The 25468-nt window shown below is 46.7% G+C and overlaps 2 protein-coding genes across 2 annotated transcripts in view; one reads left to right on the forward strand and one right to left on the reverse strand.

Moving 5' to 3' along the window:
- Window positions 1-6742, forward strand: part of LOC109513660 (serine/threonine-protein kinase DCLK1-like) — a 12867-nt gene extending 6125 nt beyond the window's left edge. Inside the window, exons 4-17 of the mRNA XM_019866238.1 lie at window positions 2545-2644; window positions 2738-2854; window positions 2936-3030; window positions 3296-3383; window positions 3483-3649; window positions 3837-3956; window positions 4056-4202; window positions 4975-5108; window positions 5244-5321; window positions 5675-5771; window positions 5840-5920; window positions 5999-6112; window positions 6439-6648; window positions 6734-6742. Of these exons, the coding sequence (XP_019721797.1) occupies window positions 2545-2644; window positions 2738-2854; window positions 2936-3030; window positions 3296-3383; window positions 3483-3649; window positions 3837-3956; window positions 4056-4202; window positions 4975-5108; window positions 5244-5321; window positions 5675-5771; window positions 5840-5920; window positions 5999-6112; window positions 6439-6648; window positions 6734-6742 (1557 nt within the window). The remainder of the gene's footprint in view (window positions 1-2544; window positions 2645-2737; window positions 2855-2935; window positions 3031-3295; window positions 3384-3482; window positions 3650-3836; window positions 3957-4055; window positions 4203-4974; window positions 5109-5243; window positions 5322-5674; window positions 5772-5839; window positions 5921-5998; window positions 6113-6438; window positions 6649-6733) is intronic.
- Window positions 6743-8703: 1961 nt separating this feature from the next.
- The window catches only part of LOC109513661 (neurobeachin-like), a gene marked incomplete at its 5' end in the record, with an annotated part of 140511 nt that continues 123746 nt past the window's right edge, over window positions 8704-25468 (reverse strand). Inside the window, 10 exons of the mRNA XM_019866240.1 lie at window positions 8704-11210; window positions 12036-12187; window positions 12751-12947; window positions 13420-13521; window positions 15438-15608; window positions 16296-16451; window positions 16553-16624; window positions 17780-17957; window positions 18675-18764; window positions 24656-24823. Of these exons, the coding sequence (XP_019721799.1) occupies window positions 11120-11210; window positions 12036-12187; window positions 12751-12947; window positions 13420-13521; window positions 15438-15608; window positions 16296-16451; window positions 16553-16624; window positions 17780-17957; window positions 18675-18764; window positions 24656-24823 (1377 nt within the window). The remainder of the gene's footprint in view (window positions 11211-12035; window positions 12188-12750; window positions 12948-13419; window positions 13522-15437; window positions 15609-16295; window positions 16452-16552; window positions 16625-17779; window positions 17958-18674; window positions 18765-24655; window positions 24824-25468) is intronic.

Here is a 25468-nt window from a genome sequence, read left to right on the forward strand (position 1 = left end):
AAAGGGACGCTATTTTCGAGCACTGCCTCGATTTTCGGCTGCAAGATGCTGACGATGAATATCAAATACGCAGTTTCTGGACTCTTATGCGAGGACAAAAGCCAACGTTTGTGCCCCCGGTGGTGGCGACGACACACTGAGCGTGGCAGTGCCTGTGTTCCATCACCAAGTCGCAACAGCGGATTCCCAAAAAGCACCAACACAAATCTTTATATCTTCTTTTAAAGAAGAGGGGAAAAAATCACTCTCTCGTATCTTACTTTATAAAAACAAACCGTGATAACAATATTGAAGCCAATTCAAAAAAAAAAATCTGATTCTCCCCAGCAAAAGGGAAGCTATTTTCGAGCGCTGCCTCGATTTTCGGCTGCAAGATGCTGACGGTGAATATCAAATACGCAGTTTCTGGACTCTTATGCGAGGACAAAAGCCAACGTTTGTGCCCCCGGTGGTGGCGACACACTGAGCGTGGCAGTGCCTGTGTTCCATCACCAAGTCGCAACAGTGGATTCCCAAAAAGCACCAACACAAATCTTTATATCTTCTTTTAAAGAAAAGGGGGAAAAACTCTATCGTATCTTACTTTGTAAAAACAAACCGTGATAACAATATTGAAGCCAATTTAAAGAATGAAAGTTTTTGCCACATTTTTTTGTTTCGAGTGTTCATGCCTTGGCCATTTGGGGGCAGCAGAATGCCGGCATGCATATGCTGTATGTGAAGAATGCCTCAGTATGAGTAGTAGTAATCGGAGTCATTTTTTTTTGCAGAGGATAAAGAATATATGCTTATCAGAGTTGTGATATTTATGTTATGATATGAAGTGTTTGAAAGTAAGCTTTCAGTTATGATATTATCGATCTGTTTCCCTTGCTCAAAACAATATGACATTGCCACTTAGATGCTGCTTTGTTAGGCTTAAAGAATGAAAGTTTTTGCCACATTTTTTTTTGGTTTCGAGTATTCATGCCTTGGCCATTTGGGGGCAGCAGAATGCAGGCATGCATATGCTGTATGTGAAGAATGCCTCAGTATGAGTAGTAGTAATCAGAGTCATTTTTTTTTGCAGAGGATAAAGAATATATGCTTATAAGAGTTGTGATATTTATGTTATGATATGAAGTGTTTGAAAGTAAGCTTTCAGTTATGATATTATCGATCTGTTTCCCTTGCTCAAAACAATATGACATTGCCACTTAGATGCTGCTTTGTTAGGCTGTCTGTGGCGTTTCCTATTAAGGCAGGTTTTAAAAGTAGGGGTAGTGTTTCAAAGCAGGGATTCAAATTTGGGGTAGGGTTTCAAAGCAGGGTTAGTGTTTCAAAGTAGGGTTTGGGTTTCAAATTGGGGTCAAGGTCTCAAAGCAGGGTTAGTGATTCAGTGTGGGGTTTCGAAGTAGGGTTTGAGTATCAAATTAGGTTTAGGGTCTCAAAGCAAGGTGAGTGTTTCAGTGTAGGGTTCGTGTTTCAAAGTAGAGTGATGCTTTAAAAGTAGGCTTTCAAAGTAGCTTTGGGGGTTTCAAAATACATTTCGGGTTTCAAATTAGGGTTAAGGTTGAAGAGTGGTGTTTCAAAGTAAGCTTATAAAGCACGGTTAGGGTTTCCAAGTTAGGTTTTTAAGTCGGGTTTGCTTTTTTTTCTAGGACCACATTGGCCTCAAATGTGCGAGTAGATACAAATTCTCTTTTTTTCCCCACCTTTGCCCCAGTTTGACCTTGGTGGAGGTCAACATTGCGGTGGTCCTTTTCCTCGGCTCACCTCTAAAGCAGCGGTCAGAGGAGGAGGTTTTGCTTTTTCGCGCTCTGCTCTCCAGCCTGAAGAGCCGCCGTGCCCTTCTCATCACTTTTTTCCTCAATTGCCCCCCACCAACCCCCCGCCCCCGTCTCCTTGGCAACAGCCATCCTTGCAGCTCCCCTCCCGCTGGGACTTGGCACACGTTTTGGAGGAATGGCGGACACAAACGGGGGTTTCATCAGAGTGGGTGGGCGTGTCTGCTGAGACCGTTTGGGCCCGGTGCTCTTTGTTCGACCATTTTGCCTGGACCGAGTCGCAAAAAAAAATGCGTCCGAGGCATCGCTTTGAATAATATTTCAGTTCCAGTCAGGATGACATCAAGCACGAATTGCTTGAGTTAAGCTGGCAGCGGGGCTCTCCCAGTAAAAGGAAATGGGCGTCACTTAAGTGTATCAATATCGGCTTTTAGGGAGAAGGCCGGGACTCCATCAGCGTCTTTTGATTTATTTATGACCGCTGAGTTGGCTTCATTCTGATGAGAGCACCGGCTGCATCCACTAAGACATTTGTTTACCTATTCGCAAGCTTTCGTGATTTCGGTGAGGGATGCTTCATGGATGGAACTGCCATTTGTACGCAGGCTCCCTCTTGTGGCACAAAAAAGAATCACTGCCTAATGCAATTTGCTTGGACAAAGTATTTGAATACAAGACATTGGCAGTGCATTTTTTTTTCTAACATAACCACTGATATCGGCATGGCTGTAAAAAAATAAACAAAAAATATAAAAAACAGCGTGATCATTTTTTGCAGGTCATGTGCCTTCAGGACTTTTTTGGCGACGATGACATCTTCTTTGCTTGCGGGCCTGAAAAGTATCGCTACCAGGATGACTTCAGTTTGGACGAAAGTGGTAAGTGGAAAAAAAAAAATGCTGGCTGGGTAGCTCCAGACTTGGAGCAGGTTGGGTTACACTTTCCCACTGACTTGTTTCTCTCCTCTCCAGAATGCAGGGTGGCCAAGTCGTGCTCATACGGTCGGCTTCCCTCAGTGCACGGTCGCTGCTCTCCAAGAAGTGGCGGAATGTCTCGCAGGAGCAAGTCGCCTTCATCTACTGGCTCAGGTGAGGCCTCACAAAGGCGCCATTGCTCACAGGACGAAAGGCGAGGAGGGCCAATGACACCTCTGCGGTCCTTTTCGCCAGCCAATGGGACCGCAGGGAGTCAGCTGTCCACGCCTCGATCGGGGAAATCTCCTTGCCCCTCTCCCACCAGTCCGGGCAGCCTCAGGAGACGCCAGGTAGGAGGAAAGGAAATGACTTTTTAGTCCTTAAAACACAACAAATCACAACTCACAAGCGCTTTTCTTACGGAGCGGGTGGAGGCGGGCTTGCACAATTTTCATTCGAGGTCGAGATGAAACGGTCTGAAAATGACAAACAGACAAATGTCCCTGCAAAGCATGAAAAACAGCATAAAAGTGTGACACAAAATGCCAAAGTAATGTCAATGAAATCTCTGATTATTGTGCTTTTTTTTTTTTTTTTTTTTGCGGTTGTGTTCAGGGATCCCACCACAGCGGCTCGTCTCTGTCGTTGGCCTCCACCAAGGTGTGCGGCTCCATGGACGAAGGCGACGCACCCAGCAGCGAAGGTGAGACCGACCGCACGCCCCTGTTAGAAGACAGAGCAAGGTCATTTCATTCTGCCAAATCTCCGCCCCCCTCCCCCTCCCCCCCCCAAATGTCCGCAGCCGAGCCCACGGACGAGTCCGCTGTCCCCGCCTCCATCGCTGAGCGCTACAAAGTGGGCCGCACTTTAGGCAGCGGCAACTTTGCTGTGGTGCGAGAGTGTGTGGAAAGATCCACGGGGAGAGAATACGCCCTGAAAATCATCAGCAAGGAGAAATGCCGAGGAAAGGTGCTTTTTCTTATCAACCTGTTGTCATTCAGTTCATGTTTTTTTTTTTTTTTGGGAGGCTTGCATACTCACTGATCGGCATCTGCAAGTTTACATATTCACGGATTTATTATTTTTTTCAACACGATTTTAAACAAAACATGTGCAATACTTGTAGTTGTATTCTATTCCTTGCTGTGCCGTTCAGGAGCACATGATCCAGAGCGAGGTGTCCATCCTTCGACGGGTCAAACATCCCAACATCGTGCTGCTGATTGAAGAGATGGATACCGGCAATGATATTTATCTGGTCATGGAGTTAGTCAAGGTATGCCAAGCATTCAGGAAAGCCGTCTCCCTCTCCAGTTCCATTTTGAAAGCTATTTTGGAATCCTACAAGCGTGCTTCCCGCGTGCCTTTGTGCAAGGGGGGCGACCTGTTTGACGCCATCACCTCGTCCAACAAGTACACGGAGCGAGACGCCGGCTGCATGCTGTTCAACTTGGCCAGCGCCGTCAAGTACCTGCACAGCCTCAACATCGTCCACAGAGACATCAAACCCGAAAACCTGCTGGTATACAAAGGCGCGCCACAGGGGAAAACAATTCTCAAACTGAGAAACGGACATGTTTTTTTTGGGGCGGGGGGGGGGGGGGGGGTGCCTTAATATTTTTTCATATCATGTAAACATCCCCCCCCCCAAAAAAAAAACATACTAAATGTATAACCTTCAAATTCACATTCTTCAATTTTTTTTCTGGGGGTGGGGGGCACCCATCCCCCATAATTTGTCGGAAAAACTCACGGTTGGCTGTTTTTTATGCTCAGGCCAAAGCCATGTCTAATAGAAAACTATTGGCACCATTTTGGGGCGAGGACCATGTTGAAATGAGGTGAAGCGCTTCATGCCATAGCCTTGTCTAATAGAGAAAAAGCCCTTTGTTGCCATCTTGTGGCATCTATAGACAATTACAAACTTTGGTGTGACGATCAATTACTTGTGAATTGTTGCTATAATCGCAACAGGCAGCTTTGGATCGTTTCAAAAATTTAAGAGAATTATGACCTAAAGTCTTATTATTTTTGAGAACAAAAGTTAAATTGTTGAGTTTTTTTTTTTTTTTTTTTTTTAATAATAAAAGATAATTTCCTTTAGCATTAAGCGATTTGTTAAAATGTGCCTCACAAAATTTTGATCCTAATATCGTTAAATTATGTGATGACTTTCACTCGGATAAGCGTGACTTAAAATCGCAACTTTTTTTTTTCTTTTCCGCAACAAAATACATCTCTGTCCCCGTAAAGATTGCACACTGTCTTTCTTGTGGGGTGTGTGTGTGGCGAAGGTTTACCAGCACCACGACGGCAGCAAGTCCCTGAAGCTGGGCGACTTTGGCCTGGCCACCGTTGTCAACGGTTACCTGTACACGGTGTGCGGCACGCCCACCTACGTGGCGCCGGAGATCGTCGCCGAAAAGGGGTGCGTTTCTCTTTCTCAAGGAGCAACTTTCGGGGAAGTTCCTGGAAATTTCGGAACACGAGTGGAACGTGACGTCATAGTGTCGGTGTCCCTAACGGTGTGGCTTGTTTGCGTGCGTTTCACGTCCAATTCCAGGTATGGCCTCAAGGTGGACATTTGGGCTGCGGGTGTGATCACTTACATCCTGCTCTGCGGCTTCCCGCCCTTCAATTGGTACGCGTATCCTAAATCATCACCGGTCCTGTCATAATTCTTGCTTTCGTCAAGCTCTGCGTTTGTTTCTTTTTTTTTTTATCGTGGAATCATTGTCAAATTGCGCAATCTGACATTTTTGGAAGATCTCGGCCCCGCCCCCTAACTGTAGGAATCAGGAATGGGCAGCTTCAATGCTGGAGGCGGTGCTACTGCTATGCTATTATGCTCACAAAACAATACAATTCCCAAACGGCCTCCGATTTGATGAATAAAAGAAACAACTCGACTTATTTCACCTCCGGATTTTAGCCGGCCTTCCACCTGTCTCATCTGTCGATGATGAAGTCAAATGCGTTGGTGTCCTTGCACAGCGGCGGCGAGGACCAGGACGTCCTGTTCCAAGAGATTCTGAAGGCCCGGCTGGAGTTCCCGTCACCGCACTGGGACGGCGTGTCGGACTCGGCCAAGGTGGCGGCCGCGCCGGCAAACGGAGCTTGATCACGGCCGCTCGCTCTTAACGCGTGTCCGCTCCGCAGGCTCTCATCGGCGGCATGCTGCGGGTGGACGTGGACCAAAGGCTGTCGGCCGGCCAGGTGCTGGAGCACCCCTGGGTCAATGTAAGAAGACGGCAGCGAACGTGTCACCGCTTCCCGTGCGCTAAAAACGTCATGCGGCGGAAACGTTTGCTTTCGCAGGAGGACGGCGCGGCCGAGAACCAACAGCAGCTGCCCGTCGCCGTCAGGATCAAGAAAAACTTCAACACGGGACACAAGGGGAGCAGCGCGACGGCCGGCGTCATGGTCATCACGGTGGGTCTGCGCACACGCGAATCGGCCACACTTTTACCCAGGAAAAGGTGGAATACTTTATGGGTAAAAAAAATAGATGATGCTTTCTTTTTTCTTTTTTTTTTTTTTTTTAAATCAAGAAATACTATTTAGGGGGGGAAATGGTATGAAATGACACACGTATTCATGTTTTTGAGAGAAAAAGTCCCATTTTCCAAAAGTATTATGAAGAAAAAGTTTTGCGGATTTCGACAATAGGTTGTAAATTACTGGAGGACCCCCCGCCCCCCCCAAAAAAAATCCCCCATTTGTATTGGTCAACTGTGTCTGTTTCCTCCCTCCGTCAGAACACGCCGCTGGACAAGGAGAAGCAAGTTTTCCGTCAAAGACAACAGCATCCCGACGCTACGCCGGCGGCCAACTTCCCGCACGGCGCTCGCTCTTCCGTCTGCGCCGCGTCCGCCCGAGGAGGCTCCAACCTGGCGCTCGCGTCGCCCGCCGACTTCACGTCGGAGTCGGACGACTATTCTCCGTCCGGTTCGGCCGGCAACCGCCTCGTTAGCCTCACCGCAGAATTGAATAGTTCAAAATTTTCGGAAATCACATTTTTCGTAAACTCACTGGGGCCAATTTTGCTTTCAGGGTAGCTAAGTGATTCGGCAACAAATTTTTACCCTTCGACTTCTTCCACATTTGTCCACCGGGTGACAGCATTCCAACATGTTCGTATCATTCATGAAATTTGGGGAATTTTCTTCACCCCTCCACAAACGGTCCACGAGAATAATTCCCGTTGAAATAAATTGGGCGATTTTCCAGGCAAACTCATCCTTCCACCGTTCACAACTTCTTCCACCAATTCAAACCATTCCGACTTGAAATTGTTCGGCTCATTCGGGACGTCTTGGGAAGTATTCTCGTTTCCACATTACGCTTTTAAGTCTTACATTCAACAATTGAGTTTTTTTCTCCAGCATTTCAGTTCAAGCGCCTTCTGTTCAGCATCCACGTTCACTGTATAACTCCTTCCAGATTTTTCCGCCAATCCAAACCATTTCCAATCCAAACTGTTCAGGTCATTTAAATCAAGTCCCATTCATTTCGAGAGGTCCTTCATCGCAAACAGTGTCAAAGGGCTTTCTTGATCTCTTCAAACCTCTCCAATTTATCGGTTCGCATTCCGACCACTGAACTACTTCCAAAGAATTGCAGTTCAGAGTCCGCTCTTCAGTATTCACAGGCAACTTGTATAGAAACGAGTTCCAGTTTACGGTTGACATGTTCCACAATCATGCCACTACTCAACTTTGCTCCCTGAAGATGGCAACGTTCTGCCGCCGTCTTGTGGTCACGATTATGTACTGCAGGAACGCCAGCCTGCCTCGCGGAGATTTGAAGATCTTGATGACCGGCGATGACACTCGCGCAGCAAAGTCTCGCGTGACTTTCAGCAAGCTGTCGCTGCACTTTCGCAGGTTCCGGTGCAACATATTCCATGAACCCTTCCATTGGATGAAGCCAATAATTTGCTGCTATAATGTTACTCCAGGTGTTATCTGTGCTATGCTTTTTACTTTTTTTTTTTGTTTTACATTTAATAATGCTAATAATTGCGTGCTGATGGTTCGAAAACGTGACAATGTAAGAGCACATGACTGAAAGTGCAATTAGAGGCACCATGCCCCCAAAAAGCACAGTGTTAAATGTGTTTGAATGAAGAGACAAGCGAATGAAATGAATCATAAGAAACTAAACGGAAGCTACATGATGTACTGGATGTAGCACGGTGCTTCCAGTCAAATGACATTTTGTTTATTCAAAGGTCGTCTTTTTGTTTTTTGGGCGGGGGCTTTTTTTTTTTTTTTATTTCAAAGGCGAGTACATGTGAGGCTGTAAAGTGCATGTGCGCATTTTTGAAACGCAACTTGCATCAAATGTTTGTGTCCACCAATGTGCCCCGGCTCGCTTGTTTGCACTCGTACCACGCGTCACTCCATTTTGTTGTTTTTTTTCAAGGGCTGCGAAAACGTTTGACTGATCGAGGCAGAATCAAATAGCACACATGCTGTAAGAGTCTTTTTTTGTGGGGGGAACATTTCCCCCGCAGTGTCAGTAGTATAAAATGGTCCTCAATGGAAAGAAAGCGTCAGTGTAACGTCATGACATAACCGTGCGTATTATCGAGATCCATAATCCACATCAGGATATTATATCGAAATGGATGAGCTCCTTTCAAAGGGGACATATGGAATATTGACTTTTTAATAGCTTGTATACAATTTGTGTGGTCTCTGGAGTGCCTGCTCGCCCGTCAAGTGTCAAATTAAACAACCGAATCAATCTTTGGTGAGTGGTCTATTTTGAAACACGTGTAAGCTTTTGTTAAAGTGTTTTTTATTATAATTTTATATTTGAGCATTATATTCTTTTATGTTACAGTTACGTCAATTATATTATGTTTAATAATTGCTGAAACGTTCTTATGTTGCTTGCTCCTGATTGGCGAAAAAAAGCAGGAAGTGTTTTCGTGACAGAGAGCGTGCCATATACAACACGGATGACAAGATGCAGAAAAACACCAGTTGGAAGGCCCTCGCTCTCCAGCCCACTGCTCCGCACCTGTCAGTGAGAGGCAGCTGGATGTTACGAAATCCATTTGCCCAACAGATGAGAAGCAAATTGCAAAAGAAAATAAAATCTGGACAAAGCTTTTTTTTCCAAAAATCTTTTTATTCGTGTTTTCTCTTATTAAAAATGCTGAAAAGTGATGTGGGGAAACATTTTTCAAAGCGAAATCCTGCTGTGACAAGTTCAGACAGAAGGTGGCAGTAAAAGCACTTGGAAAAAAAAAGACATTTTTTTAAACACGTTTGCATGAATAACATCTGAAGAGAAAATATCCCGCACATAAAATATATATAAATGTATATTAAAAATGCAACTCAGAAAACATAAGTATACAAATAGGCAATTAAGTATCAAGGCATAAATAAAAAACAGCCATGCATAAACACATGCAAACATGAACTAATGAATACAAATGAATCTAAATGATTCTCAAACGAAAACAACAAAAAGCTTATTTTCCAGCTCTCCTCTCGTAAGTTTGCCACAAAATATGAATCAATTTGCATACTTTAAATTATTAAATATGTTTCATGTCATGGCCGCACAGTTGCTTTGAGTTTCATATTGCTTCCCAGTGCACATGGTACAGCATTGATTTCTTTTCTTAATATTTTTGTCACACATTCAAAATCGAGGGCGTGAAAATGTGAAAGACTGCACAAAAATGTCTGAAGCGTTCCTATGTCCTGACGCTCAGTTCAGCTGAGCGGGGCAACCAAATTTTGGATGAATTATTGTGTGATTCAAATATACTTTTGATGATGTCCAGTATTTCAGTAGTTCAATTCCTAAGGGGAACTCAAACAAATTCACGCCACACTACTTATTTTCTAGCTATATGCTGCTGGAGTTATCGCACACGCCTGACAATAGCCTTCAAAAATCCGCCATCGATTGAAATTACAATAGGACATGAAAAACAATGAGAATTACGTTTCAAGTGTAAATTAGGTTTGGGTTTCACTTTTTGAATTGAACCACTGCACGGAAATAAAGTTTTCGATAATTGCCGCTCAATAAAATCACGTGATGTAATTTCTAAATAAATCAAATAAAATCGCCCCAAAACAGATTCCACACAAGACAAAACACTTGATTACACAACAACAAAAACACACTAACCAAAATGTGCAAATAAAAGCGCACCAGAAAATTCTTCTCAACCAAGTTGGCACTTGGCATTACTTAAGAGTACTTTTTCGTGTTTCGCAGTAAGAGCAAAAACGCTCCTGGCCCGGAAATTGAAATGAACAACATAGAATCAGTTGTGCAAATCGGCTCCACTTATTTTTGGGGGGAGGGTGCACAGACTGAATGGGTGATGTCATACAATCCAGGAGGACGCTTTCACGCAGTCCACAAGTGCTTGAGCATCACTGTTATTGTGTGTCCGAGTGTTGGAAAACAGAAAACAGTCTGATAAGCATGCTACAATTTCGGTCCCTCTGGGGGGGGGGCGACCTACCTGTATTGTCGCTCGCTTGAGGAGGGGCTGGTTGGGTACATGGCCTCACACAGTCCTTAAAAAAATAATAATGTTCTTTCATTCTTTTACTGTTGCTTTGGGATCAATGGTTGATTTGAAACGATTCTTGCATGATCTCGAATTTCAGATTTGCGTGTGTTTGAACGTTCCTCTCCCACTAGAGGGCGGTGTTTAAGCACAAATGCGGGAACAAGCAAGAGCTACCAGCCAGCCAAGACGTGTTGAAAAAGAGAAAGGCCTGATTTGAAAACATTTTTTTTTTTTTTTACATTAAAAAGAATTAGGATGTCAAATTTTAAACTTTAATAAGATAAGAGGAGAATTGTCTGCAGGTCCAACTCCCCCACTTGGAGACTAAGTTAATGGATGCCATGAATTGACCTCAACACATCATTGGCAGGGGACGAGACCGAGAAAACAAATTTCTTCCCTGTAAATGTCACCTTAATCATGGTCGTGACTCACCCCCCCCCCCACCGCACGCACCCTCCTTGGTTAGGTCGGCTGTGTGTTTATGAGCGCTCCACTAGGATGGAAACTCCTCATGGTTGTGTGCCGTGTGACTCTCTGGATGTTTAAAACGGACATAAATAAACATATTCCTGCTTGACAGGAATTTTCTTCCCAAGTCCAGCATGTCACTGTCACATCCTGACACCGGCTTGTATATTTATGGGAGATAATCCGATTCCGTTCGGTTTACAAGCAAGTCTCGGAACCATTTGTTGCATATTTCCCACGTTCTCGTTTGGCTCCCGAAACTCTGGCAGACGTCGACGCAGCGGAAAGCGCAACGATGCTTGAACGCAAACCTGTTCTTTGCGAGGCCACCGGGATGGGTGGCGCACGCAACATCTCGGTCTCTCTCGGACCCGGTCACAGTTCTTGGTCCAGAGTGTCCGCCGGGTCGTCGCTCAGTATCTGTGTTGGTGCTCGTAATGCCAGCGGTTGAAGTCGATGTTGAACGCGACGATACTTCCTGAGGCCATCCCAGTGATCAGGGTCCTACGGAGCACAAAAAAAAACCAAACAAATGAAGGACTTCAAATGTAGAATAGGCCACGTGCACGTGTCCCCATGTGGCCAATACTCTGCTGTCCCTCGGGGGGGAATCACACACTTTGACGTCACGCTCGGAGCCCCCCGGCATCGCCGCATGGAGGGTCCCACTGACGCGCAGGCACCGGCTCGTAGACTTGACTGACTGACGCGCGCTTGTGTGTGTGGGCCGGTTATTGAAGCAACGTGAAAACGGAGAGTTTTGAACGGACAAAGAAGCGGCTGTAAAGTAAGTCGACTCGCTACGGGCCACGAGCCTCCCATGTTAAGGCCGCTTGTACGCTGAGTCGAAGCCAAACTGACAAGCGTGACACAAACGCGCACCGTGGAGCTTTTTCCTCAGGCTACGCATTATTTTGAAGTCAATAAGCTTTTTTATTGCAACATTACATTTTTACACATGTACTCCGGCTTCTGCCCGTATTCCGAAAACATGCACGCTAGGTTGATTGTCCGCTTTAAACGGGTCCCTCGGTGTGCGTGTGAGAGCGGATGGTTGTTCGTCTGTGTGCGCCTTGCGATTGGCTGGCGACCGGTTCAGGGTGTCCCCCGCCTACTGCCCGAAGACGGCTAAAGCGGATTAGAAAATAGATGGATGGATGTTCTATACATGCATTCCAAGAATACTACTCTATTTTTACACGTCAAATTTAAAATGAATTTCTACTCTAAAGATAGCTTTCTTTTGTGGCTGGTTTGGAATGCAGCGTCCTTTGGGGATTAAAAAAAAAAATTGACAAGGGTGGCATCGTTTGGCAACTTGCGGCTGACCTTTGATCATGTGACAGGTCCATGGCTCTGATGGCGGCGTCGCAGGCAGGGTACACGTAGAGTGGCTTGAGGCTGCACGCCTGCCACACTTGGACCACGCCGTTGTCGCCACCGGTGGCCAGATTGTGCCCGTCGCTGCTCAGCACCATGGCCTGCATCCGGGGGGAAAAAAAAAACAACAACAAAAAAAAACCATTCATCAGGCTCACTTTTTGGCATGCAACTGTGTGCGTAGTTTGCATTTTCCCCGTCGTGCCTCTCGTAGTTATTAACAAACTGCCGATTGAAGATTCTTTACTCATTTACAAGACGCTTCAAGAGCAAATAAAACCTTGAGAAGTGAAATGGAAAAGAGCACAGTAGAATTAATTGGGTAAAAAAGAATCTAAGAAAAATAGTTTTTTTAAAAATAGAAAAAAAAGCTGAAGCAAAAAAAATTCTAAACAAGTCAATGAAAAATAAAAGGGAAAAACTACATAATCCGAAATGAGTCAAATGAAGTAAAAGGGAAAAAAAGAAAAAGTCGTACGAACACCACAAAAAGTCATCCGAAAAAAAAAGAACAAATCAAATAAAAGTACATGAACATGAAACATATCAAAAAGAGCATTCAGCGGAATTGCATAATAGCAATGCAAAAAAAGTCCGCGAAAATAAAGCAGCTTTTGCTTGTTTTCTAGCCCTTTTTTTTTTTTTTTTTGTGCGTCCTCCTGACCCTGGTGCTGTCGCGGAGCTCCATGTGGGCCAGCAGCTTGCCGTTGATGCTGAAGTTGCAGAAGCGCCCGCGCTCGTAGTACACGATGCAGTGACCCTCGCTGGACACCGAGATGAGCCGCGGCCGCCGCCAGCTCTCGGGACCCTCCAGCGCCCGCAGTAGGTCCCCGGTGATGGTGTGCACAAGGCACGGGCCATCTGCCAGCCAACACACACACACACACACACACACACACACACACACACACACACACACGACGCTTGTTCACATCACTGCCCACGTGAAGTCCTAAACTGACCACATTTTCAACTTTGAACGCCGAAATCTTCTTCGCTCATCGGTACGGCGCTAATATTAGCCACTCTTTGCAGAGAAAAAAGAATGTATTTTGGTGTTAAATTGTCTCCGTGCCACTGGACTGTTTGGGTTCAATACGCGGCTTAAAGGGTGACATCACCGCAACTTTGATGCAACGTAAAGTTAGCATTCAGCGAGTGGACTGAAAGGATATGTGGCTGTTTTAAATACAAACGGTTTAATTGTTGTTGTATGATGCTTAGTTTTAGGGTCAACTCCAGATGGAAGTGGCAATAAAAAGCTTAAAAGGTACCATTGTACCGGACAGGGTTTTTTTTGCTGTTGTTTTGTTTGACATATAGGCTGGCTGACCTTTGCCCCCGCTGATGACCAGCCCCAGCTCTGCGCAGACCGCCACGCACGCCACTTCCTGGTCGTGGCCCGTGAGGACAGCTCGCGGCGCCGGGTAGTCGCCTGCAACAGGCCACACAGACAGCGTTCAAATTCAAATTCTGTACAAGAAAGGACCCGTGATGCCGTCAGCCTCGGTCATCACGGCGGATAAGGAGCAATATCGCCCCCAAGTGGCGTACTGCGGTACAACGCAGTGTTTCACCAATATTTATTGAGCAGAGGCACGTCTGACATGATAAAAAAAAAGCTTAGTTGGTTCCATCCATAAAAAGCTACAGGACTCAATTTTCTGTAGACCTTCAAAGATTAGCCAAATGGTCAAAAATGGCTGCCGCCGGCTCTCCCGATATGAGAAAAATGGCGGCCATTAAATGAGTTAAGCTCTAAAAAACGATGACCAAAATAGTGTCGTTAATTGTCAATGAATTTGATAGCCTGTTAGTTGTCCATTCATTTCCGACACCTCAACTCAACATGCTTCAGCGTCACGCTAGGCTAAGGCCGCACGGACCGGTTTTACACAGTAAGCCAATTAAAATCACGGCCCTAAAGACGTCAGTCGTGCATGACCACAAAATCGGACATATTGGGTGACAGCTGGGATCTCTGAGCAGATTTTTCTCAAAATCAGATCATGGGTTATCTGATCAAGCACATAAAGACAAGCTAATGCTACTATTTGGGGCTAATCCCTTCAGTCACGCGTCTGAGTGACAATGGTGACAGTCGCGGACTCCCAAAGCCCGCCTGCCTACCCCCGCGGTGGCGGTCCGGTGGGCCGGACTGTGATGGATGTGGTCCCGCAGAGACCGCGCGGGACCCTGAGCCGCGCTGTCAGTGCCAGCAGCTGCTCTGAGGATGATGTGGGGGTACTTGTCGGGGGAGGTGTGGGGGGGAGTGGGGCTTGCTTTGACGAGGACAAGTGTCACAGCAAGCCTCTGGGGAGGTAACGAGGGAGCTGGAGCCGCTCACCTGCCCGACAAAAGATTCAATCTCAGTCGCCTTCACCCCGGGGACGAGCGCAACTGGCCCGTACGCCAGCCCGGTGTTGGCGTCGGGTGGGGGGTGGGCGGGGTGATCAAATCAGATCAACCATTTTAATTATCTGAAACGCCCAGACACCTTTTTGATTGACATGGCCTCAACTCAGCGAGCATCCAATGACAACCGCCATTTGAAACACGTAAAACAGAAATAATGCAAATCATCAACGCCTTGGCAAAAAGGCTTGTAATTCCAGATATGAACCACCAGATGGTGGCAAACTCCGTTTCAGATATTGGCTTTGCAACAAGCTCTCACCAGATGGCGCCAAAGCTTCACAATGACATCAGACATGGCTTTGACAAACTTGTGAAAGCCGAAACACAAATATGAGGAGATTTGACGACTTTAAACTATAAATAAAACACAAACTATGATTGAAAAAAAAAAATTCCAACTCCTTTAAGGTAACAATTTATGTTGTACATTTCATACACAAGATCACTCAATGTGCTTCACATGTTTAAAAATGACATTTACAGACGGTTAAAGGCGTTTAAAAGCAAAGTCAATAAATATCTTACTAAGCGAAAAAAAAGTGCAAAAACAAGATTTTGGAAAACGTGATTTTAAAATGCTTTGACAAACCAGTCACATTTTGGCCGACTTCTTTTCCAACAATACCCATCCCCACAAATGGCTGAAAGATGACTTGATTTCGAAAACAGCCCCCCCGTTGTGCACTTTTAAGTTTCATTGTTGAAGAAGATATTTGCACGAGTGTTGAAGATGCAGCAGGGGAATTCTATTTCCCCGATGCAACCAACACAAAAAGTCTCCCCGGCTAATTGGACTCAGCCGAGCCGAAATTGTTAATTAGCCGTCGCCGCTTCTGTCAACTTCATCAAATCGGGACTTGCGCGTAGAAGGTGTGAGACACAAAGGCAAAGAAAAACACAAAAAAAACCCCAACAAAACACAAAGCCACTTACTGTTGGCGGGGTTGTCGCCGATGATGTGGTGCCTGCCGCTCCAGTACCACAGAAGAAGAGTGGCGTCTCGCGAGCCCGACACGATGTAGCAGTCGCCCCCGATGTACGACTCGGAGCGCGCCACACACGTCACCACGTCCCAGTGGCCGAACACGATCTGGGTCAGCTTTCCTGCTCGGGACACACAATGTGGCGGGCGCGCGTCCGTCATCACGTCGCGGGCAGCGTGAAGAACCTCCCCAAAAAAAATTCAGCACGATGGATGGATGAAATAACGCAACAACCGATACTGTCATGATCGGCTTTTATTTTGTTCTTTTGATTACATTTCGGTTCCTTGTGTGTCTTTTGCATGTTTTGCTCGTTAGGTTTTGGTTCCACGTGTTCTCATCAGCCCGGTTCCTTGTGTCAACCAATCAGCTCCCTCCAACCGCACTCGTCTCATCCCTGTGTTCCTCTTTGCTTTGCTCGTATTTAGGTTTTTTTTTTTAAACAATTGTTTTTATTTTATTTTGTAAACGAAAAACATTTTTCAATTTCAGCTTGAGTTATTCCATTTTTGTTCACTAGCCTTGACGATTACAAAACAGACAACAAGACAAAGATGGCTGCCGACTCATCTTTGTCACTTTGGAAATATTGTGAGGCACTTTGTTGCAGTCGCCAGTCTGGTTATTAAAATATAGCGGCCATTTCTTTCAAAGTGCTTGGGGGACATCAGCTACTAAGATTTTTTTTTTTCACCACTCACGGCCGTCCGGGTTCGCCATATGACAAAAGGGCCATTCGGCAGAGAACAGCACGCCCGAGTATCGACGGCGTCATCCACGCACCAGCGCGTCCACCTTTTTCGCCCACCTGTCTCCGAGGAGTACACGCGGAAGCTCTTGTCCCAGAAGCCGCACACCAGGATGTAGCGGTTGTCAGCTGTCACCACGAAGCACTGCGTGCTGATCTGGATGCTCTGGTCCACTAAGTCTGTGATCTGACGCTTGTTGCTCGCAGCGCCGTTGGCTGCGGCGGCAAAGGAGTTACACGCGTCGACAAGAGACGTTACAAGCGGCGTATACATTGGAGAAGCCGCGGGCACGGGCGAAGTAGTGGGTATAACTCACCAATCAGAGGGTCCATCTCGATTGGGAGATGATGAGCCTGCTCCAGGGAGTATCCGGGTGCTCCCCGGAGGCCTGAGGGAAAGAGTACGCATTTTGAGTGGCGGAAAGTAAACAAATACAAACATACAATGCAATTTAACCTCAGACGAGCTGATTCACAGTATCAGTGATGTGGTATTTTAACCCTTTCACTCATGGAGGTTTGAACACAAACGGTGGAGCAACACATGTATACATATAACAATTCTCACAGGCATATGTATTCTTTATCCCCCGCAAAGAATAACTGATTGACAGTGTTCTGCTGAGTCTGTTTTGAAACTCTTCATATGTGTTTCTGCATTATACTGCCCCGGTGGTGGTCCAGAAGGAGTGGCACAATGTCAGTTGAACTGATCAAATTGATTTCATCATGTGATCAATGGATTTTTTGTAGTAACGTACATCAGAGTGCTTGGGTTTTCTTATGAAACATAGTGTACATTAAAAGAGTTGCTCTTCTTTGAGGGGCTGGAATGGATTACGGGCATGTCCATTCATTTCAATTTGTATTTTTGAATAATCTTAAATTTTCTTGTATCTTAAAGTGCCTTTTTACTTTTGCTCTCTATTAAGCTTGTATCTTAAAGTGCCTTTTTACTTTTGCTCTCTCTGTGAACAAATATCTGAACTTCATTAGCTCTAGAAAAGATTTTCGGCTGCTGAACGTCCGCAAAGGTTTTCACGGTGTCAGACAGAGCACCATGAACACGTCCGAGGCAATATGCACACACGAGTTTTACAGCGAGGGTGGTGTGGAGGAACACCTTTAGGATGAAAGGCCGCTGTATCGGAGAGACGAAATGCATGAAGACATTTATTCCGGGCAGGAATAAAATCAATGTGTGTCGTCGTCAGAGCCAAACCACATTTGCTCTCAGCTCCAAAATGGCCGCCTGTGGTCTGCAGCTGCCCTCATTAGGGCGCTAGATTCCCTCTCAATGTGTTTTCCACTCTGACAGCTGGGAAGTGTGAGGAGAATGGGCGCTGTGCTGGAGCCGCGGCCTGATTTCCAAACAAGCATGGCGTTGGCCCCCTGACCCGGAGGTGGCGGCTGCGTTCTCAGGTTGGGGGGTTGGGGGTTAACGCGGTTCACACGCCGGCGAAAGGCAACATGTGGAAGCGCTCCTCACCTGGTCGGGAGGCGCCGGCCCAGGTGAGGCTTTTATGGGCGCGCCCGCCACTCACCGACAGTGTTGTGCCATCGGTTGACGGCGAAGAGGCGGCTGCACGTGACGGTGACCACGGCCGGCACGGCGAGGTGCGGCAGCGTGTTGGCGGCCACGTGCGTCACCGGCGAGTTGGACGGGAACTTCAGCACCATGATGACGTCCTGCTGCAGCTGGTCCTTGAACATCAAAGGACTCTGCGAATGCAGGAAGACAGAAGGGAACGTGACACTTTTTTTAAAACCATTTAAAACAGATCCCGGGTGCAATGGCGTCACAACATCGCCTTGACGACCAGGGCATAGCGAGGGCGTTCGGATAAGCCAAGGGCTCCTCAGTGTTGTAAATTTTACTAATTTAGGATTTAGCAACTTTTGCAACCAATCTGGCGATTATTTAAAAAAAAAAAAAAAGCTACAGGGAACAAATCTGGCAACTTCTTGCGGCCTTATTTGAGAATTCTGGAGACTGAGACTGCTTCTCGAGCAGGAGACGTCCAGACTGCAAATGGATAGCATTTGTACATTTGATGGGGTTTTCCCGTCGTTTTCACTTCATCACCACGTTGCAGATTTACACTTTGCGCATGAGTGAAGCACATCTGTACATGTGGTGCATGCAGGAGACACATCGGCAACCGCGAGTATCGCCGTGCCTCAAATTCAACATCGTGACTGAGCACTGCTTTATTTGCCAGGTTATCAGAACTTTTTTACTTTGCCCCCCCCCGCTGATGGAAAGTGCGCTACCATTCTTCATCTTTGGGGTGATTTGACAAAAGCATGTCACACACTTTATTCAATTATTTAAATTGTGAGGAGGTGGGGGGGGGTGTATCACAACATCTCTTTGAAATAGTTCAGAACTGTTTTTATTTTTTTTTTCTTCCCTCCCAGCATGCTCTCTGCTCTCACCAGGTGCATGGCGGAGCTGCGTGGAGGATGTGGCTCGATGAGCAAGTGAGATGGCGTCTGTCCAAAGCTCCGGATCTGCGCCTCCGTGGCCTGCGGGTGGGAAAGCGAGAGGAATGGAGAGAGAGAGAGAGAGAGAGAGAGAGAGAGAGAGAGAGAGAGAGAGAGAGAGAGAGAGAGAGAGAGGGCTGCTGTCACAGTGGATATGCGTCAAAGTGATGGGTCAATGCGCTACTTGACAATGTGAGCAAATCCCAACTCAGCCCAGCCTCATGCGGCGGTGGGGGGAGGGCGGAGCGGTGGGGTCGGCAGCGGGCGTGCGGGGTGCGCGCCCGGGACCGCCCTCCCCCCCACCCCCACCCCCTTCCTCATCCTCATCCGCCTCACCCTGCAGAGTCATCCAAGTGTTAGTATGGAAGAGACAGGCCTTTTCCTATTAACATGCTTGGCTTAACCATTCCCATTTGCAGGCGCGAGGGGCCCCCGCTTGCACAAACGCTAACCTGGAGTGACATCCCAGCCAGCCCGGACCGGGCCGCTACGCTGTTTCGTGCAATTGTGAGGAAGACAAAGGCGAGGGCGAGGGCGCGTACGCGCGCAAACACAAGCATTGTTAACGCACACTAATATTGAGAGGCAGGCAAAGGGACATGAGGCGGGCTTCAAATGCGCTTGCTTCACACGCAAGGAAATATTTGTCTGTTTTGAAGAATGCATGCACACGCACGCACGCACGCACGCACACACAGACAACTGGAACGGCAATCATGAAACCGCAGACTTGCTCTAAAAACAAAACAATTTTTTTTTTAAAAAGTCAAACGGAAAATAAAAACAAACTAATGAAACAATCCCAAACTATTTTAGCCCTGGTGTGGTTTGCGTTGACTTTCAAGGTTTTATTTCTGTCGGCGAATGAAAATATCCTTAACGGAGACGAACGTGCAACAAGGCAAATCAAAGATTCGCGTGGCTGTCATTGATGTTGATGGGCGCGACCGGCGCCAGTTCCTCCATCACGGAGGCGTGCGCAGATGCCCGTCACGGTGGCGCCGAGCCCTCCTTTAGGACGGGGGCTGTACACACCGCTTAAAATCACACACGGCCAATGGGCAGCACATGCCAGGGCGGCGACCGCCGCACGGGACGTTCCGAGGTGATTCTGGATGAGGACAGGCCACCTGCGAGTCCCCCCCACCACCACAACCACTACCTCGTCCTCATCCCCACCCACCAAAACAACTTCCTCTAGCCCCGCAGTCACTTCCAATCTGGCACGACGCTGCCGTCGAGGCGTCCAGACTGTTGACATTCGTCTACAGTCCCTTAGCCAATCAGAATACAGAAAAACAATGCACTGAAAAAAAAATGCGTGAAAAAAAATCTGTGAAAAATGAACCGAGTTATAGCGGGGGGTTACTGTACATCCATTTATTAACAGCGGCGTAGCAAGTAAAGACAAATAGCTTCATAAAAACCGTCAAAGTGCATGAGACCAATTTCACATTTGTCTTTTATGTAATCAGAATAGCGATAAGGACATGCAAAATAGTTGTGACATCTTCACCAATTCCCACGTAGCTCAGAAATGACACTATTTCGGCTATTGTGCGAAGACAAAACGGCTGCCTGGTCCCGGCACTTCAACTCACAGATCCCTCTGGTGTACATAACGAGGATCTCAATAGCGGCATGAACGCCAAAGACAGCTCGAGCGAAAAAAGATGGGCCATTTGGAAAAGAACCCAGAAAAAGGAACTCTGAAGACACAAAGATCAAGTCTTAATTTTCATGGAAAAAGCATCGAAAGCAGTTGGAGAAAAATTCCACACATCCGAAAACGGAATTAGCATCCTCAGAAAACTTGCTACAAATCGCATGAACAGTTGGAAAAATATCAGTGCAGAATGTTTATTTCTTTCTTCTTGCTACAAATCGCAAAACTTAATTTGCGGCATGAACAGTTGGGAAAAATATCAGTGCAGAATGTTTATTTCTTTCTTGAAAACAATTCCTACGGTGCTAATAATTCAAATCCTCACATCAGTAAAATGAATTCCTTTTTAAAACGAATTTCAGCGGGCCGCGTCTGTGCCGTTCACGACAAAATGACATAAAAAGGGAGCCATTTCTACAGCTTCGACTGACTTTGCGGCCCACGGACGGGAGTATGCGGAGCGCTGCGGCAGCGCTCTCTCTCGCATGCAATGCCGTAACACAACAACATCAACCCTGTCAGACAGAAGGAGGACGCGCCCTCTGCTTGACCCGCTAAGCAGCGTGGGATCGCCGTGCGTCACGACACCTGAAGCCGACAACACGCCGGCAAGAATGATGGGGAAGACACGCACACGCGCACACTCACAAATACTGTAGAAGCAGAGCCAACTACTCTCCTGAGTTTTAGCAGCATCAAGAGAGAGAAACTACTGTCATTAGACGCTGTCCCCCACAATGTACGCATTCTTTGGTTTGGCCTGTACATGTCGGAGAGCTCACTAATATTAATAAACATATCTATCACCGTGGAAACGTATTTCAGGTGGAGCTGAGCACAAATGGGGAGCTTCTGACGCCATCTTAGCACAAAAGAAGTTTGCAAACTCGGACGCTAGAGATTGGAGGGGCCAACGTTTCCAGATTAGCTTAGCGCTAGCTAGCTGGTATGAAGGAACACGGATGAATTTAAAACTCTACCAAAACAACAGGCCGGGTTCTGTCGTTGGCCGGGGCGCAGCGAGGGATGCTGGAGGTTCAAGTGATTTTAAACTAAAAAGGAAAACCTTTGCAAAGGTTGATGCTGAGGTGCGTCAACACGCCGGTGTACACGAAAGATACTTTTTCAAATAAGTGAATGAAAAGCATTTTGGACAACGTATGGTGTCGATAAAGCACTTTCTAAGTGCACTCCATTTACTTTTTTGACCACGAATAATTAAAGTGGATATTCGGTGCGAGTCTGAGCTCTAATTTTAGGAGTTTGCAACACAACCTACCACAAAACTCACTTAGTGGTGCCCCCTAGAAAGTCAAAAAAAAAATAACGTCTGGCATTGGTTTCACTGAATGACATGAAAGTGGGTGGACATGTCGAAAACAAGAACATGAAAAAGTCTTTCGGACTCATGGGTGGTCGAGAAGAGGAAGCAGCCATTTTGGGGCAACATTACAAGACAGACAGCTGTCCAACTTTACAGGTCGACTGAGGATCTTTTTTGCGAGAGCCCGCCCCCTTTCCCCAATATTCATCGTCCTCTAACCTGTCAGTGATAGCTGACTCCTTTTAAAGGTCACTCAAGGTCAAGTGATGACACTTTTCAATATGACCTTCAATGTCTACTTGCCCTCAAGCTTTGGTGTCTTTGTCAACTCATAAGCAGTCACGGATTGGGAGCGGGGTGGGTGGGGGGCGTGGCTTGAAGGGAAGGGCAGGTACGGTCGGGAGGAAGGACGGCTACGTGACAAGAAATAAAGTCCGACTGATGATTAATTTTTCTGCCTCGTCCAGAGTGATGTCACACGGTCGGAAACCGAGGGGTGGAGGTGTCATCGTTTTTTTTTGTGGTTTTTTTGGGCCAGTAGCTGTCAGGACGAGTCGTGCCCCCCCAGCAGGGGTCCCCCATCTGACATGTGGCCGACGCTTGGATTTCCTGACATGCTGACGCTGTGGCGACTAACGGCATTGATGCAATTCGTCAGCTGTCAGCGGGCCACGGATGAATCAATAAGGCCTTTTCCGACATCGCGGCAGGTCCTCACGCAACGTTTAGAGGGCTCGATTCAACGCGTGCATAACTCCTTAAAGTCACAGGAAAACTGTTTTGTTTATTGGACAGATGATGAATGAAAGATAATATCACCCTTTATTGATCTCCGGGGTCAAATTCGTGGCTTTAAAATGTTGTTAAGGTCGGATTTTTGTGTCACTCATCAATTTCTGTGCCTGAAAAAATTTGATTTGAAAGAAAATGTCATACAGCGTTACTTGAAACATTTTCTCAATTGATTATAAAATGAATCTGTATCTGTATTCTCTGTCCCACCCGCCCGAAATCAGAGCAGCTAATTTTGTAGAAATGTCGAAATCTCAAGACATTTCTCCACTCTCACATTATGATGACACGACGCCTTCTTTTCCGGCCTCACTCCGCGACGTCTGAATTTTGGCCTGTTTTGCTCCCGCTTCTCCTCTCACCCTCTCCTATTGTCAGATATCCATGTTCTCATGCCTGTGTTTTTAAACGGATACCTTTCGCAAAATGTGAAAGTCGCCATTTTTATGCTCAGAAATGTCCACTTGAATAATTTAGAATTATGTGCTCATGATAATATGTCATTTCACATTGAGAGAAAATACTCCACCTGCCTTCAAAATAATAATATTGTAGATCTGAACGCTGGGCTAAGCCAACATGAGCTCATTCTCTGTTCATACATAAGAGGCACGCTTCTGGAGTGGGAAACACAACTCTTAATCGATGGTAAAAAATGAGCAGCTGCAATTAGCGGACTCGCCCTCGAAAACACAACTGGATCTTGACACAATTAGAAAGTGCGCCGTGAGCTCTCGCAACCAGCAGTTACATAGAAGAAGAATTTTCCGGCGCCTGACAAAAAAAAAAAAAAAACAAGGGGGCAAAAGAGGGCACTTGGATCAAGCAAATCTTGGCGAGCGCATTTGCATAATGGTCACTTGATAAATAAAGGCGCGGCTGGAAGTGACAGTATATAAATGAGTTGTTTTGCAGACAGCAGATGGCGGATATCACAGGAAAAGAGACTCGTCCCGGAAAAGGCCCACAAAGCACGGCAGCTGCCGCCGCCGCAATTAAGCCATTCACGAGCGGCACACCGCGGCTCATAGATATTCAATTAACGTGTCGAGAACAAGGAGATGCACCCGCTCGGCTATTGACGGCCTGACCTCTGCCCATTGATCGCAGGATCACTCACACGCTCATTGATCCCGTTGAAAGCGCCGGCCTAAAATCAGCTGGGGAGAGCGTTTGATGATGAAGCAATGGTTTGTTGTTCCAAACGCCACAAGACGGACGAGACGAGCGAGCGCCGGGACGGGACGTGCGATGGCCGTGAGGGAGGGAGAGTCACGGTCACCATAGAGACCAGTCTCGTGCACAGTACGGTACAGCGGTCCCCCATCGACCGCAAATTCATCATCTCACATTGGTCAAAGATGAAATGCAAATGTAGTCAAGTCAAAGTTAGACAACCTCTCTCTCTCTCATTCTGTGTGTGTGTGTGTGTGTGTGTGTGTGTGTGTGTGTGCGTGTGTGTTTACCTCTCTGGTCAAAGGGTCTGTGATGGCGTCTAGGCTGACGCCGCCCTCGTACGTCAGGTGGTGAAAGACGTTGAGGGCGCGCACCGCCTCGGGCCCGCGCTGCTTGTAGCCGAAAACGAGGTCAATCCACTGATGCAGCTGACACGACACAAACTCGCTCTCCAGCGCCTGCCCGACGAGCACAGGGGCCAATTAGAGATGAGGCGCCCGCGCGCACACGCACATGGACGCACACAAAGAGATGACACACGTTGTCCGTTCGCATTCGGAAGCGCTCGGCTGTGCAGATGACCTCACGGGACCTTGCAGCAACAGCAAAACGCACGGGACAAAACATGAGCGGCAACAGACACAGCTGCCACCCAACATAAGCGACATTTGTAATAATATTGATACATTATTCACTGAGAAATTTGGGAAATATATTTGACTTTTTAAAAAAATGTCCTCACATAAGATTAAAAAATAGAAGATATAATAAGGAATAAGGACTGGAGTCTTGTATTCGAAGAGGAACATTGAACTCAAATTTCTGCATTGTCATCGACCGCAAATTCATCATCTCACATTGGTCAAAGATGAAATGCAAATGTAGTCAAGTCAAAGTTAGACAACCTCTCTCTCTCTCATTCTGTGTGTGTGTGTGTGTGTGTGTGTGTGTGTGTGTGTGTGCGTGTGTGTTTACCTCTCTGGTCAAAGGGTCTGTGATGGCGTCTAGGCTGACGCCGCCCTCGTACGTCAGGTGGTGAAAGACGTTGAGGGCGCGCACCGCCTCGGGCCCGCGCTGCTTGTAGCCGAAAACGAGGTCAATCCACTGATGCAGCTGACACGACACAAACTCGCTCTCCAGCGCCTGCCCGACGAGCACAGGGGCCAATTAGAGATGAGGCGCCCGCGCGCACACGCACATGGACGCACACAAAGAGATGACACACGTTGTCCGTTCGCATTCGGAAGCGCTCGGCTGTGCAGATGACCTCACGGGACCTTGCAGCAACAGCAAAACGCACGGGACAAAACATGAGCGGCAACAGACACAGCTGCCACCCAACATAAGCGACATTTGTAATAATATTGATACATTATTCACTGAGAAATTTGGGAAATATATTTGACTTTTTAAAAAAATGTCCTCACATAAGATTAAAAAATAGAAGATATAATAAGGAATAAGGACTGGAGTCTTGTATTCGAAGAGGAACATTGAACTCAAATTTCTGCATTGTTCACTAAACAATTGCGGAAATGAAGTCAAAGGCAAAAAAAAAAAAAAAAAAAATTATTGTTTAAGGATTTGAAGGATTGCTGCCTTACTCACTGAGAAAACAAATGAGGCATTCTCTATTGTCAGTGCACCGCTGCACTGTGTTGTGCCGTAATCAGACTCGCGTACCATCTCGCATTTCTCTGCCCACTTAAAGCCACCTACTCATCATTTTAGGAGACGAATGGCTCCGCCGCTAACCGGCATCCAATTGAGTGTAAAACCAGCCTGATG

This window comes from Hippocampus comes, unplaced genomic scaffold, assembly GCF_001891065.2.
Source record: "Hippocampus comes isolate QL1 unplaced genomic scaffold, H_comes_QL1_v1.1 scaffold11, whole genome shotgun sequence".
Lineage (NCBI taxonomy): Eukaryota > Metazoa > Chordata > Actinopteri > Syngnathiformes > Syngnathidae > Hippocampus > Hippocampus comes.